The 15,874-nt window shown below is 38.9% G+C and overlaps 1 protein-coding gene across 5 annotated transcripts in view; it reads right to left on the reverse strand.

Moving 5' to 3' along the window:
* LAMA2 (laminin subunit alpha 2) overlaps positions 1 to 15,874 on the reverse strand; it is a 515,739-nt gene that overhangs the window by 34,483 nt on the left and 465,382 nt on the right. For all 5 annotated transcript variants that reach the window (XM_050949373.1, XM_050949372.1, XM_050949374.1 and 2 more), the window contains 5 exons: positions 12,059 to 12,218; positions 5,701 to 5,825; positions 3,821 to 3,983; positions 1,900 to 2,044; positions 611 to 749 (listed from right to left, as the gene is read on the reverse strand). In XM_050949373.1, coding sequence (XP_050805330.1) covers positions 611 to 749; positions 1,900 to 2,044; positions 3,821 to 3,983; positions 5,701 to 5,825; positions 12,059 to 12,218 — 732 coding nt within the window. The remainder of the gene's footprint in view (positions 1 to 610; positions 750 to 1,899; positions 2,045 to 3,820; positions 3,984 to 5,700; positions 5,826 to 12,058; positions 12,219 to 15,874) is intronic.

Raw genomic sequence — 15,874 nt, forward strand, 5'->3', positions numbered from 1 at the left:
AAGGAATTTTATCTTAATGAAGGGTTCAAGAATGGAACTTCTGTCTTCAAATAGATTTTAAAATTAGTACAACATGCCATAAATTTTATGTAACACATATTGAAAGTATAGTAGTCAATGATCCTGCAAAGACTTATGCAATCATTTAATGTTAAGCAAATGAGTAGTTTCTGACTTTAGTGAGATACTGATGTTTGTAAAGTTAAACATGTACTTAAGTCATTGCAGGACTTGAGCTTTATTCTGATCTATAGGTTCTGAGCTGCAAATTCCATGCTTACAGGAAGCAAAGAAATGTACAGAGAAAGAGAAGCTCAGTTACATCATTATGGTTCCATACACAGCATCAGGAGCCTTTACTGTAGTATAATCGCAGTTCACTGTGTATTTCAAATGGAGCAGCGAAGAATTCGATCCACCTTAAGGTGTGAGATGGCACTTACAGAAGAAATATCACTCAAGAGTATCAATGTCAGGTACTTTTGATCCTGCATTGGGAATGGAATTCACAATTCTCCTGGCAAATAAACTTGAGGAGAAATAGGTACATAAATAAACTTATATTATCTGCTCTCCCAATAGGCAAAGATATTGTTTTAAGTCCAATTACCTTAGGTTTCTGAGAGTTGGCAATCCACCAAAATATATTTTCTCATCAGCTTTCAAGTTGAGACCAAAATGGCTTCCTGTAGAAGATGTTGCTATGATCTCTTCCTGATTGGTGTCTATGTCTACAATTGATATATTGGCTGGAAAAGATTAACAAGTTGAAAATTAGACATGAACAATATATTACCCAGTGGAAAAAAACAGAACGAACTTTTTTTTTTGGAGGAAGTAGGGTAGTAACTTGCAGGTCAGATACTGGATTTCCAAATCATAAATTAGCTGGGTGGAAGAAAAAAACATTTTTCTCTGTTGCCATAACAATCTGAAAAATGCCATAGTAATCTTGTATGCTTTATTTTTAAATATGTTCTATCCCCAGCCCTAACTGGTCTGTCTTCAGTGTCAGTACTTTATTCAGCGAAGAGTTCAGGACAAGATCAAGAATGGGGAGATCATTTCACATCTACTTCGCTGGTTTGAATCCAATGCAGGACAGAAGTAAGCAAAAGCTTTTACCATACGATAGTTGCTGAGTGTCATAAGAGTCTCAGTTCAAGTCCTATTGGACATATACTTACCTCACAAAACAAACCCCATCTCACACACAATTGCCAGGATTCTCAACCAAGGTGAAACACAGAATGGATATGGAGGCTAAATTCCCCTCTCAGCCTTGTAATTCCTGCTTAGCTATAGCTTTTATACCAGTAGAGGTTAAAGAATCTACGGCACTATTTGAAAATATGCTTAGTTTCCACAGTCTGGGTTCCAGTGTCATGACACTGTGCAAGATGTTACTGAATATATAATAGTTGCTGTGTTTATTTACATAATTATTGCATGATCAGTATTTAACTCATTACTTTTTAAAACACTTTGGGATACCCAGAGTATGAAAAGCATTGTAAAGCCTAAAACCAATTTCTACTCTAACAGAAACCACATAGATTTGTTTTATGAACTTTAAACAACATCAGGGAACTGCATGAAGAAAACATTTTTCACTCAAATGCATTTTAGAATGTAATTTAGCCAGCTGTTAGGTAGAATTATGCCCGAAAATTAAGCAACCGGTTTCAAAAGAAAATCATAAAAGACCTGGTTGACACTGTAATCAGTCATTTCTAACCTAAGCCACCTGCAACCTAAGCAAAATAAGTTGCTAAATCACTTTCTTATAGAACTTTCTAATCCAGCAATATTGTACGTCATCTTCCCTGTGATTAGATGGTTAGCTCTGCTGGATAGGGTAATTTGAGCACTTCTGATGTTATCACTGTAGGAACTCACCTTGTTTTTGGATTCTTGAGAGGGTGAACGATTTCCATTTCCCATCGTTATGGTTTTGGTTGCCAATAGCAGAAGTTGTACCTGAACCTAGATCGTAGCTGACTTTTATATGCCCATCACTGAGCTCTATGCTCATGAAATCTTTCTGTTAATGAGATAGATTAGACACATTGTTTAGACACACTGGAAGACTGGTTCCTGTTCTCTGTGATAAGCAATATTTAACATGAAACAATTGTTTATATTCTGAGTGACAATGTACAGGGGTTTTATTTAAGTTGTTAAACTCCTCAGATATTTATTGTGCCTAACTTCAAGTACACTGAAAAGTACTGTCAAAGAGTTGGTTTTTTTACTTCCTACCTTCTTATGCAGGTCACTGGCTAAAGTGGTGGGTGATTTTCTTCTAGTCAGTGATCTACCCCAAATGGAACTGAGTAGTTCAGTTTGCTATAATTCCTATCAACCACTGGTGCTGATATTTAAATACCCTGAAGTTGCAGCATTGGTGGCTGACTGGACCTGTGGTACAATAAACTACAATATCCAGGGCAAACAAAGGGTGGTAGGATGCAGGGGGAACAATTACTAGCTCACGAGGGAGCCAGAGACCAGGCTAATGGGGAAGGTAGGACTTGAGAAATGGGGAACTACTTATCCAGTGGCATGAGCCCATCAGAGAAGTTATAATTTGAGTTGTTGTTTCTCTCATGGCTGCTCCTACCAAACCTAGTGTGAGACCACATTTTAACAGAGAAATGATTTCATGGACTACTTGTGTTCCCATTGTATGGCCCGCCCACCCAGCCTCCTACTCACAACTGCAAAACAACCCTAGAGCAACTACCACAGTTGTTTACATGAAAAAGTAATCTTATGAAAACAACTTATTTTTGGCTCTCTTTTAATGCAGTTCAGTGACTGGAAACAGGCAAGCACAATGTGATCAGCCAGTGCCACATGCCCACCAGTAAGAGTTTTGCAAAGGTTCAAGAAACACAGTTCTGAAAGCTCTTGTACTGAAGATCACAACCCATGTTAGAAGGATAATGTGGGCTGGATTGTGTTTCTCAGTTAGGATGTTGTAAATTTGGAGCAGCTGTACTGGAATTCACTCGAGCTACTCCAGATTTAATTTACACTATCGGCGTAAATGAGATCAGGTTCTGGCCAGCTGTCTTTAGGAATAACCTCGTCCTGCTGTCCACAGACCCTTGACAATACAGACAAATGAATAAGTTAAACAACCTTAATAAACAAATGTCTGAAATTATCCATTTCAGCTGTAGTGTGAGAATATTAACTAATATTTTTAAATAAATGCCAGCATCACATTCTGTTGGCTGCTCCATACATAGTGTCTCTATCCTGCTGCTTACACTGGGCAAAAACTACTGTTCTTAATTTGTATGCAAAGCATTCTGTACTCAGTCCTTTCTTGTGCCTATCCATTTCCCATGCACTATATTTTCAGCCACAAAACATCAACCATAACGGGGGAGGGGGAAGGAGGAGAGAAATCAAAGAATTCTGCTAATTTGAACATTTCTAAATTTGAAGTAAAATCTTGGCCCCACTAAAGTAATTGACTCCATGAGGCCAGGACTGCACCCTTGACATTTTCCTCACTTGAACACACACCACTGCTGCCCCCATTCCTCACATCCAAACAGAAGAAGCTAATGGGTTTTATGGCTTGTGAATTGTGGAGTCTGAAACGATTTGTATATGATAATATTCAAGCATGCTAAGCAGACTACACAATTCACAAGCCATAAAACCCACTAGCTTCAGTACTGAAGTGATAATCAGCATTGTAACAGCACATTTGTTTTTTAATTTCCATTTCTCCTTTTGAGTAAAAGATATTCAGTAATTTTAAAGACAGCAAGAAACATGATGAGAGATTTTTATTTTTTACCAAGTCATGTGTCGCAAGGTACATCAGCAGAGCACTGGAAGAGAAGGTCTTGAACTTGAACATGACCATAGAAACATTAGGGTTCCAGCGAACTGGGCGGCTCACCAAAGCATAACCATCTCCATCAAACTGAACAGTTCCCTCACTGTCTGGCACCTGTGGGCTATCAAAGAAAGAAATTCTTCATATTCCAACCAGTTTTTCCGGCTGCTTTGGGGCAAAAGGGAATCATGGGAATCTGAGGGAAGCCAAATTTTATACAAACATGTTTTCTGACACCTGAACCCTTAAACTCAGTCCACGTGATGTGGAAAGTAGTCTAGGAGAAAGATAGGGGACATGTCTGCTTTGTATATTTCATAGTCCATATAATTTCATCTTGTATCTTTTATTGTGAAAAGATTCATGACAGTATTATGTAATCTCTCATATTATTATTAAGTGATTTTAGTAGGTATCACATTGACAGACCTGGAGACTGTACGTCACAGATGACATACAGCACAAGAACAGCCGGGTCAATCTCCCCACATTGTTCTGCCACAGTGTCTTAACTCTGTTAACGTCAGAGACCACAGGCCTTGAGCCCTGGGCCATGGACTTTTCAGAGCTAGCAATCTCCAACCTGCCACCCAGTGACTTGCTAAATGTTGTCAGATTAGGAGCTGAACTCTGACCAAGGACCCCAGTCCTGGAATCTGATTGCTGGGCCTCCTGGTTAGTTCACAGCTTTTATATAAACCATGCACTGGCACAGGTAGCTGTCTGTGAAACTGGGTTCCCTCTGTTTCAGATTGTTTCCCCGAGATACCTACTTCTACAGCCCGCTGCTGATCTTCTTGTAACCTGACCCTGCCTACCTTCTGACATCTAATTCTTGGTTTAGCCTGTCTTGGACTCTGATCTCCTCGTATTGGACTCAGCCTGACCCCCAACAGCTGCTCCGAACACTAGGTTAGACCACCCACACCACGGTCATGACAATTAAGAAGAGACCATGTATCAGGGAGAAGATAGTTCAATTTCCCTTGCCATTCAAACAGTGGCTTCTCTTCTGAGACTTCCAACAAGAGACACAATTAATGTCAACTTACTATGGTGGTGATTTTTGTGATGTGGATTCTTGCCCACTCTTGTCAGACAGACAACCACTGGCTTTTGGCCACTACTAAGTTCATCTAGATTTGAACCAGTGATCTAGAGACAAAGAACTGGCATGCATAGGTCTTCATGCAATGCTTCATTATGCATGCTGTTCCCCCATTTTTACATGTAAAAAAGGACCTTGGATTTAGATTTCTAACTCCCACATAGCCATGTTTAATGGCAAATTGCTCTCAAGTATATTTTCCAGGAGAGCAATTTTATGTGATTAATTCAAAGTTCATATTGTAAGTTTGCACTTGCCTACACATTCCTTAGCCCCAACATTCTTTTTCATTCCTTCTCTTGATTTCCAATCAAGCAGTCCAGGATTATCACCAATGTGTCTGAGAAATGAGATTACTCTGTATTGGCCTGATCCAAAGCCCAATAAGGTCAACAGGAGATTTTCCACAACTTCAATGTTTTTGGAGCAAGATTTTACTATGCTCAGATCATGGAACTCTCTCCCCATTAGTCTTAACTCTACTGAAGGTATTGCTAACCTCCTTCATGAAATAGGGGACACACACTCCCTCTTGGCATTAGTATAATCTAATTTTTAATATTCCTTTTAATTTATTGATTTAAGTGCAGTAGACCATATTGTACTTGCTTACTTACAGGGGTGTGGCTGGTGTAGATATTCCTGTTTTACTCCACAACAGAATAGGGCATGTTCACAGACAGGTTCATAAAGGGTGAGGAACATAAAAAGAAGCCAGTCCATTACCAACCTGATAGCACATCCTTTGCAGTCACCCTTTGTGTCCCTGAAATTCCACAGTCCTATGGGCTTGCTGTCCAAGTAAGTTTCACCCATGCAGCCAGTGAAGGTAGTGACTCTTACAGCATCTGATTTCTGCAAACAGGAAAGTATGGAACTTGTTAGAATGCAGCTTGAAGTGATATGCTATCTTCAAAGCATAATTGTGTAATGGATAAAGCAAATATTGAAAGAAACTGGGGATTTTTAATGAAATATCATTCTCACCCCACAAATTATTTTTTTAAATAAGTGGCAGGGCATAGATGAGCTAGTGTGGGAGGGTAGTAAGACTGAAGAGGCAAGATATATAAGGTTAGGGAAAAGGTCTGGGCACAGTAACTCTTGGTTCTCTTCCTGATCCCACTGCTCCACCTGCCTTCCCAGGTACTCATGGATAATTACTACCCTTCCACCTATGGAAGACTCTCTTCAGAGTTTATCATTGTTTTTCCTTTACAGATCATGGTAGGGACTGTGTAATCTCCTCCACAATATGGTAAATGTGTTGTTTCCACATTATATTCTGTCCTTGAAAGCCAGGAAAGTAAAGACTGGAAACAAACCAAGTTAGCATAATGAGCATCACTAACCCACTTGGCTAAACCTGGGGAAACAATCATTTAATTTTGGAATTTAAAAAAAATACTCATAACAAAGCAAAATTAAACCCTGAAATATCAAAAGCCTACTAGGCTAAGCTAGGCTAACACAAAATGATTGGGGTCCTGCTCATTTTATTTAACTGAAATTAACATGAGACTATAGTCAGCGAATAAATGACAGAGCACAGAAATCTCATCTCAGTTCATTCTTCTAAAATATCTACCAGTAACTTCATTTGAAGTTTTGCTTCAGTATGAGCGGATTTAAAATCTATGCATTTAGGAATTTGAGACATACAAGCACCTGCTGCTTTCTATGAAGCAGTTATCAATATTAAGAATATTAATCCGCAAGAACATGGAGAAGAACAACTTGAAAACTTTCAAGGAAGAGTCTGATTTGAAAGTCTAGATGTGCTGGTGATATTTCCCGGGGTAATCATAAATGTTTTAATGATCAACAAGTATGAATTTACTGTTACTTATGAGAACTTCATGATGTCTAAGTAAGACAAATGTTTTAAAACTTAAAAGGAACATTTTATAAACATTGCAGGGTAGGAAAGTGATATGAAAGAAGCCGAGACACACAAACAACAAGGGATTTCGTATTATATCCTGGGCCAAATCTGTGACTCTGTCTGATCACCCAGACTGAGACCCAGTGAAATGAAATATTAGATTTGTGAGCAAGAAAGAGCCTTTTAAAGTATCATTGATCTTGATGAATGTCCAAATAGTTTCAGCTTTTTTATACAAGCTGCTATATGAAAATATATAAGTTTTTGCAGGACTTCATTTTGTCTAATTAACAACTAAACTTACTTACAGAGGAAGTTGCAAAGTTGTTATTTCCACGTTGGTCCCAGGGTATTAGATAGACAAGGTGGGTGAGCTAATATCTTTTAGTGGACCAACTTCTGTTGGTGAGAGAGACAAGCTGTTGAGCTTAAACAGAGCCATTCTTCAGGTCACACCAGCAGAAATTATCCAATAAAAGATATTACCTCACCCACCTTATCTCTCTTATAGAGGAAAATCAAGGTTACAGTATTCTCCTTTATTCAGACTTTGTTAGAATATAGTACAGTCACTGAAAATGTTGATTTTTCTGACTCTTAAATATAACCTCAAAATCCAACAGTCATGCCAGACTGCTGCTCTTGACCCTGATTGCCAGTGAAGGATGGATTTCAAGATAGCCCAGCTACCAAGGGAAGAAACTAGATCTATTAAAAAACCTTTGCCAAAATCTCATCCTGGGTAGGACTCTGTCTCAGTCAGACAGACTTTGGGGTTTTCACTTCTATGCCTCATGCTGATGGGTGCCTGGGACGTTAGAGTCCCCAGTTCAGATAGCACATGCTTTAAGTTAAGTGCTCAATTGCTTCCACTGCACATCTGCCTTATCCCAACCTTCCTAACTTGGAAAAAACCAAACCAAACAAGAGCACTTATTTTTCAGTTGTATTTTCAGATTTGAACCCTGCTAAGGGCCAGAACTTTTTAATCTCTCTTGGCTCATCACCTTCAAGATCCCCTTAACCTCTTTTCCCTCTAGGATCCTACTTTAGATTTTTAATCTTTTCTTTAGTTTTTATATGGTACATAGTTTATAATGCATCATTTGCAAGTTATTCTTATTAACTGTTTTGTGGAGTGAACACATAAATATGTTAGGGAAGGAAAGAGTATATATATGACAAGTTAAACTAGTTATGATATCAATAAAGTTTGATATGTTATAGCAATTATTAAATATTGTATGCAGTTGGAATATTGGGTAACAGCAGATATCCTACTTAAGTGACAGTAGCATACTCTCAAGATACTACTCAGTACAGTGAGATCAATAGTTTCCATTAAAAAGTCATGATTGATCAAATAGATATTGGTCTCTTAGATTCATACCTTTTAAATAATCTTTTCTGTAAAGAAACACAGCTGACATTTTACAATATTGCTGCAGAATTTAATACCAAGTACAAACATTATTTAATTAAATGAACTCCTCTTGCATTGGCAGCCTTTGGCCAGTACTAGTGATTTTGCTTCTACAAGCTGTATCGGATAGCACAGCTGCAGTGAAGACTGTGGCGCTTTTCCACAGCCTTCTGATTCTCCAGACTTTAAAACCTAGACATCTACTTCTGTTTCAAGCTGGAACATAAGTCAAAGGCTCAGTCTGGGAGTACATTTTCCTCTCCAGATTTATGCTCCAAAATATATGTGCAGACATTTTAAAATGGTAGAGCTGTACAAATAAAAACAAACTAGTGGGAGTGCTTGACTCACTTGTGCTTTGATAACGCAAAAAAAAAATCTGAAATGAACTAAAACCATATACTGAACTTTAGTTTTTAGTTTTGTGCTGCAGCTTTGAGTGCTGTGGTGCACCACTCTTGGCCGACAGGCCAAATACGCTGGCTGAGGGGCTTCTTGAAGTCTGTTAATAGCTTTTCAGTTCTGGCAGAATGTAAACATTGGATTTGTTTTAAATTAAACTTCTAGGTCCAATTCAGGAAAGCACCACTCATTTAAGCATGCTGAAATCCCCATCCAGGTCCTTGGGACTTAAGTTAATGCATAGGGAAAGACTTAAGCACCAACATGATTAAATGCTTATCTGAACCAGAGTCCTAGCCCTTGTGACCTGACCCAGATGTGCTGCTGTCTAATTGTGTTTGTAGCCAGACTGACACAATGGGTCAAATTCAATATTGGTACAGGCAGAAGCAGTTCTACTGACTTTAATTTAGTTGTGTCTAATTGGGGGTTTGATGATTATGGCTATGTCTCTGAAAAATGAGTACTGTTTCCATGCATCTCAATGAAGTGTATACTCTGAAGCCTAATGATGAGCATTGGCATCACAACGTTATTAAATATGTTATTGCTGAGCATTATAGCAGAAATATCCAGCTATGATGTTTATCCATCACGGCCGAACACCACAGAAATTAGATAGTAGAGAAAAAGCCATATTAGGTGTGTGATGTACCACCTGTAGCCTCTGGACACTCACTGTGTCTCCCTGAAGGAGCAGAGTATAGGGAAGAAAGGTAGTGAGTTGCTGTGATAAATAGTCAGATAGATTTGGCAGGGGTTCAGCAGCTGGTAATTATGGAAGGTTCAATACTCTCTGCAAGTTTGAAGCCCCCTCTGGACTCTTAGTAGCTGGCAGAATATTATTATTGGGTGTTTGCTGAAGGGATTCTTGTTTGTGGCTCACAGGGGAAGCTTAAATCTTTCTTTTCAGCTGCTGTGAAAGCAAGGAGATGGAAAGCAAGCTAGAGCCGCCATTTGCAGCTGCTAGGGAAGCCTGGGGAGAGATGGTAGCAAAGGCTGTTGTCTGTCACTAGCCTTTTTTTCAGACATCTTCAGTGGAATTGCCTTTCCTATTTTCTGATATGAAAACAAATGATAAAGAACTTACGGTGACAGTTATTTTTCTACTTAATGATTCAAGAAGAAGCTTCAAGATTTATTTCATCAACAGCTCAGAAAACTTTCAAAGAAGAATAAAGTTTGCAGGTTGTTTGCAGAGCCATTTTAGTAAAGCAGAAGGAGTTTAAATCAAAGTTCAGCCAATAAGGATTGACTTACAAATCCCCAATCCAAATCTCTTATAAGAATTTTTCTGAATTTCTACAAATACTTGTCAAATGTCTGATATTCAAAGTTATGTTAAACAGCTGCTATTTATGCAAGCCTACAACATGCACTTACAGCACTCTATACGTAAAAAACAATAGCAATTAGCTGCATATTTTAGAGTAGGACTTCAGAAAACAGAAGTTCCATGCCACAAGCAATTCTGATATTTCAATATTTGCTTTCATCCCAAAAAGCTGAAATATTAAAAATTTTAGTGAAACAAAGTTCTTGAAAATTCTTAGTTTGGAAATGTCTAAATAAAAAAAATCTCAACATTTTTGACTGAAATTAAATATTTTGTTTTTAGACATTGACATTTTTGCCATTTCAAAAGGTAAAAATATATTTGAAACTAAACATTATTTCAAGTTTTCCTGGAAACTGGAAAATTTCATTGAATGACTTTTTCCTGCAAAACATTATTTCACTAAAAATTTATACCTCTTAATTTAATTAATACTTATTTTGTTGGGAAATTTTTACTGTAGAAAAATTTCAACTATCTCTAGTCAGAATAAATCTCACTTGCATTTATATCTAAGTTAAGTGCAGCCCTTGGATTCCTGGTAACTTACCAATGCAACCCAGATGCTGCAAATATTGTGCACCACCTTCTATTGTAGGCGAAAAAATAACTTCTTACAGCTCTCATGATATTAATCTCTCTCTTCCTGATCTCTATCCTGAATCCCTTGGAGCTGGAGGCACTAAGGATACGGAGGAGCATCCACAGGATAAGACTAAGAGGAGGAGCCAACAGAAAGGAGAATGGAAGATGTCTCAGACACACTGAGAAAATGTCAGCAGCTGGAAGAAGAGGGGTTCTAGAAAAGATTAGGTGGAACATACTAGTGTCCAAATGAGAGAAAGATAAAGCAAAAAGCAGATTAGAATACAGAAAGGAAAAAGGAGAGACTTGGTGGAAAGGACATAAATTCATAGAATGAATACACCCTGTTATGGGGCTAGTATTGTTTTAGGAGCTTAGCTTGTGTGTGTGTTTGTACAGCACCTGGCACAACAGGGCCTAACTTGGTTGCAGTGTTTAGGTGATGGTGTGTACCAACCCCAAACAAGGCTGAAAGGGTTGAGAGCCTGTAGGCACAATCATCCTCGCCCCACTACACCTGGTATCAAGCCAGAAGGAAGGAGTTAAAAGGGCTGAACATGGCTCAGTTAAGGACTGACCTGGAGCTCTCCCTCAGAGAAGCCTGGCGAGAGTCAGAGAGCTGAGCTGTGCTGCTGGCAGACAGAAGGTAGATAGGTCTCCAGCAGGGAGCCCAAGGCAGTTGAAGCAGAAAGCAGCAGGACATGATTCCACTCTGGATTCTGTACACTGGTGGAGGGGTGGGCAGGGAGTAGAAAGACTCCTACAGATTCAGGGATTGCCCCGTGAGGGAGTGGAGAAAACTCTTCTGCAGCAGAACCAGCTGGCTAACAGAAAGTTCTAAAAGGCTCTGCAGAGAGGAGGCTTACCAAGAACAGAGAGATACATGAGAGCCCAGGAAAAAGCTAAGGCAAAGAAGCAAGACAGGAAAATGTAGGAAGTGGTCTAGGGTGGTCTGTGCAGTCAGGCACTGACTGCCTATTCAAGAGTCCCTTGACCAGAACCCAGTAGAAAGGGATGACCTAGATTCCACTACCAGCCCACGGAGAAAGGTGAAGATGAAATTCCTTAAGAATGGGTAAGGACTATTGAAACCCCCTGACACCAGGGGTAAGGACTAGTGAGTCTGGAGTCTGACTGAAGGTCCAATGTGAAGTTGACCAACTATTATTTGTGCGACTAATGGTTTACCATGGATGGGTGGGATTCTATGTGACCCAGATGGAGGGCCAAGTCGCAAGAAGCAGCAGACTATCACTGGGACAAAATGGCTTTTGGCAGGGGACACAAAAGGAGAAAAGTCTGCCATGCCATAGTCAGTCACTAGGGAATCCGTGCTGGCCACGAGTCACATGCTTTCACTACAATAAATATACATTCATTAATTATAATAGCAGGCACTGCCCATGTAAATAACCAAAGCAAAGGATTAAAGCACCATGAGTGAGGAAGTACGTTACCTTAATTTTATCAGTTAGACCACCAACGAACAACACAGCATTTGCATCTACATCCAGAATAGTATAACCAGGCGGAGAGGCTGCACTGAAGGTACTTGGCATGATGGCTGCTTTGGGACCTTCCAGAGCTTGTACTGAAATTGTGCCATTTCTTCCAGTCCTTCGAATTGGACCAAAGCAAATAAATAAGTAAATAAATCTGCTGTTAAACCACAACAAATAAAGCCTCATATTTTCCAGACATCTTTGGCCAGTGACATGCACTACTGGTCCGTTTGTAACCTGGTATTATTCAGTTTTTAATACAAATCAATAGAGGTTTCTTAGCTCTCATATACCTGTGCAAGTGCCAAATCTGATCACATAACAGATGTTTCTTCTCATCTTAGTATCCTCAGTGCATACAATTCACTATATGCATGCATTACATGGTGCATTCACCCACTAAAATAGTAATTATCAGAAGTGAAGATTCTCTATGACCAGAATAGTACAGTGTAATTGTATCTTGACAACAAATGAAGTAGGCTATGATTCAAATTCCTTTCTGAACTTCATATGGGATATTTGATTAATTTTATTCCTCTGAAGTGGATGATCATATAACAAAGCCCTTTAATTTATTTCATTGTAATGCAGGAGACTTGCATCCTCCACAAAGGAGCTCCCTGGTTTTTTATTATACTCAGGCACAAGCCCATTACGTTTAAAATGGCTGCCTTGTTGTGTTTAAAATTGCCTTTTTATATTTTATAATATGATTTGCCGCTTTGTGAACAGTTTCTTCAGTGTTTTCTGTTTCTGTATTCACGGTAGAAAATAAATGCAGTATCTCAGATATTGGTGTGGTAAGTGTTGGCCAATACTTATAACTTAATGGAAACCACTTTATGAACCTTTGCACGATAAGGTATGAACTCCCCCACAGACTAGCCTTATGGAAAGATTATTTCAAAGGAAAGGTTAGTTTCCTATTAATTTGCAACAATGTCTCAATACTGTACTTAAAGTATGACCGTTGGGATTTTACCTTTGACCTTGAACTGCCATGTGTGAACACCTCCTACGTTATTAAGAGGTTTTTTTCATGCCAAAATCGTTGGAAAGGTAAATCCTCTAGTTTTACAATTAGATCTTGGATCTCACATATGATCTATGTCGTGATAATGTGGGCATTCGTAATATGGGCATATCATTATGCAATCCTAATAGACTGAAATATGAATTCATGGGGTTATATGGAGCATATTTAACTTACGTTATCTGTGATTAATAGGGAAACATACTGCGTTTACTATAACTTGTCTTTTTCTTCTATAACAGTCCACACATAATTTCACCCACTGCTGCTTACTTCCTATATCTGTCAAGAATTACTGCTTAGCTAATTGAATAATGTTTAGCTATTTATCTTTTGTATCTTTGTGGGCTATCCCATTGTATTCTAAAAGATATTTCCCTAACTATTTGCAAGCAAAGCTAAATGACCTTTTCTCAGAAACCAGAACTGATATTTGCATTTCTAATACAAGCGAGTTTCTAGATAGACAGATGTAATAAAATTACATTTCACCTAAAGCCTTCCCAGGTAGCATTTCTAGCTTGAAAAATAGCCACTGGTCCCACCCCTTTATCATGTCTCAGCTGGCAAATCAAAACTTTCCTTTCGTTTTACAAAGCATCATAAAATTGTCTGGATTTAAACATATAAAATCAATTTTTTCTCATTAAAAGAAAAGATGTCTGTGAGTGCTGAAGTAAGCAGTAAACCTAAGAGTCACCACTTAGAAAGAACTTGTCATTAGCACTATCTGATATTTTACTTCAGGACCATATCCAAAGTAATGCAATGAAGCCTGTACATAACTTTAAATACGCAAGTAGTCCCATGAAAGTCAGTGGGACTACTCTTGTGTTTAAAATGACACATGAGTTTAGGCACTCTACTGAATCAAGGTTTTGGAGAGGAGTGAAGAAAGAGAGCAAGACTCCTGTAAATATACAAATCTCATTTCCATTGAAACTCTGAATTTTATTATCTAAAAAATGTATAGACTTTTGGCTTATATACCTAAAAGGGTAGAAATAGTCAGTACAGGAACTGGTGAAAGCCACTCATATTTGGAGGCCACTGAAAGATGTTTGGTGCTTTTAAATACTAATATATTAAAATCAATATTTAGTAAAACCAGAGTGAAAGACCAAATTCAATACATCTGAAATCACTGAGCAGAATATGGTACACATTTTTAAGAGCTCTCACATGTCCTAAACAGCATAGGCGATCTTTGATCTCTAACTAGAATAAAGTGCTAACAACAGATCCTCCTCCTTAAATAACTCTTTCTCTCATTTGAGAAGGGCTAGTGACAGGGCCGCCCAAAGGAATCAGGGGGCCTGGGGTCTTCGGTGGCGGGAGGCCCCCCCGCTTCGGTGGTAATTCGGCAGTGGGGGGGGTCCTTCTGCTCCGGGACCCACTGCCAAAGTGCCCCCCCCGAAGACCTGTGGTGGGGAGCCCCCGCCGCTGAATTGCCATCGAAGACCTGGCACTTCAATGGCGGGTCCCAGGATGGAAGGACCTCCCGCTGCCGAACATCTGGAGCAGAAGAAGCTCCAGGGGCCTGGGCCCCGTGAGAGTTTTTCGGGTCCACCAGAGCGAGTGAAGAACTCTGCTCCAGGGACCCCGAAAAACTCTTGTGGGGGCCCCTGTGGGGCTCGGTGCCTGGGGCAAATTGCCCCACTTGCTCCCCCCTCTGGGCGGCCCTGGCTAGTGAGCTTTAAAGGAAGAACAGTTGACTAACTTGTCAGGATAAGAGACATTAATAGGATTTGAATGATATTTCTGAGTGACAGCTGGGTTCCTATGAGATACTTGGCAAACTGGAGAACATGTACCAGCACCTTGGTAACTGACAATCTGAAAAATGCATACTACATTATTCATAAACGCTTACTACTTAAGAGATGCATGGAGCAAGTGGGCTTCACTTTGCACTAGCCATCAACATCTGAATAACTTTTGTAGCACTGCATATAAATACTTGCTCTTTGACCCACTTGAAATGGGAGTTACAAGGAGCAAAGTGGACTGGCAGTAAAGTGTATGTGACTAAAATAAACATCTCTTTCTACAGCTGTTCTTCCTCGAGGGAAGATTATTCCAAACAGAAAGTTAGGGTTCCCCTTAATGGAAAAGACATAGTTTCAATATTCTCAGCAAGATTTCTAAGGAATAATAATGAGGTGGTATCTAAATAGTATTTGAGTAAAACAAGAATTAGACTAGGCCTGATTCAAAACCCAGTGAAGTCACTGGGAATCTTTTCATTGACTCTGTTGGACTTTGGATAAAGTCTTTATTGTATTTGATTGTGTCACAGAATTGACTGCTTTGTGTATTGATAACTTGTTTAACATGATTCTCATACAGTAAAACTTTATGTAAATTTCCTTTCTTTTCAGTGTTTTCATTGATCAGGATTTTTATCCCAGTTAGTTTTTACCTTTACAAGTAAATAACATACTCACAATATACATAACAGTCCCTGCACTAGGGAATACCAATAGAATAACATAAGTTGTAGTTTAATTACTTGCAACAATATTAAGTTTTCAAGGTGATACACACACACATATACATACTGTATATGTGTATGTATATTTATATATAGACATACTTTAAACATATAAACATAGAAAAGTCCTTCTAGACTGTAATTAAAAAAATACTCTACAAAACATATGCAATCATTACTGTACCCATCTAACACATTGGGAAACCAGACTCAGAGGTTAAGCAAATTATCCAAGCTAGAA

This window comes from Gopherus flavomarginatus, chromosome 4 (assembly GCF_025201925.1).
Source record: "Gopherus flavomarginatus isolate rGopFla2 chromosome 4, rGopFla2.mat.asm, whole genome shotgun sequence".
NCBI classification, from domain to species: Eukaryota; Metazoa; Chordata; order Testudines; family Testudinidae; genus Gopherus; species Gopherus flavomarginatus.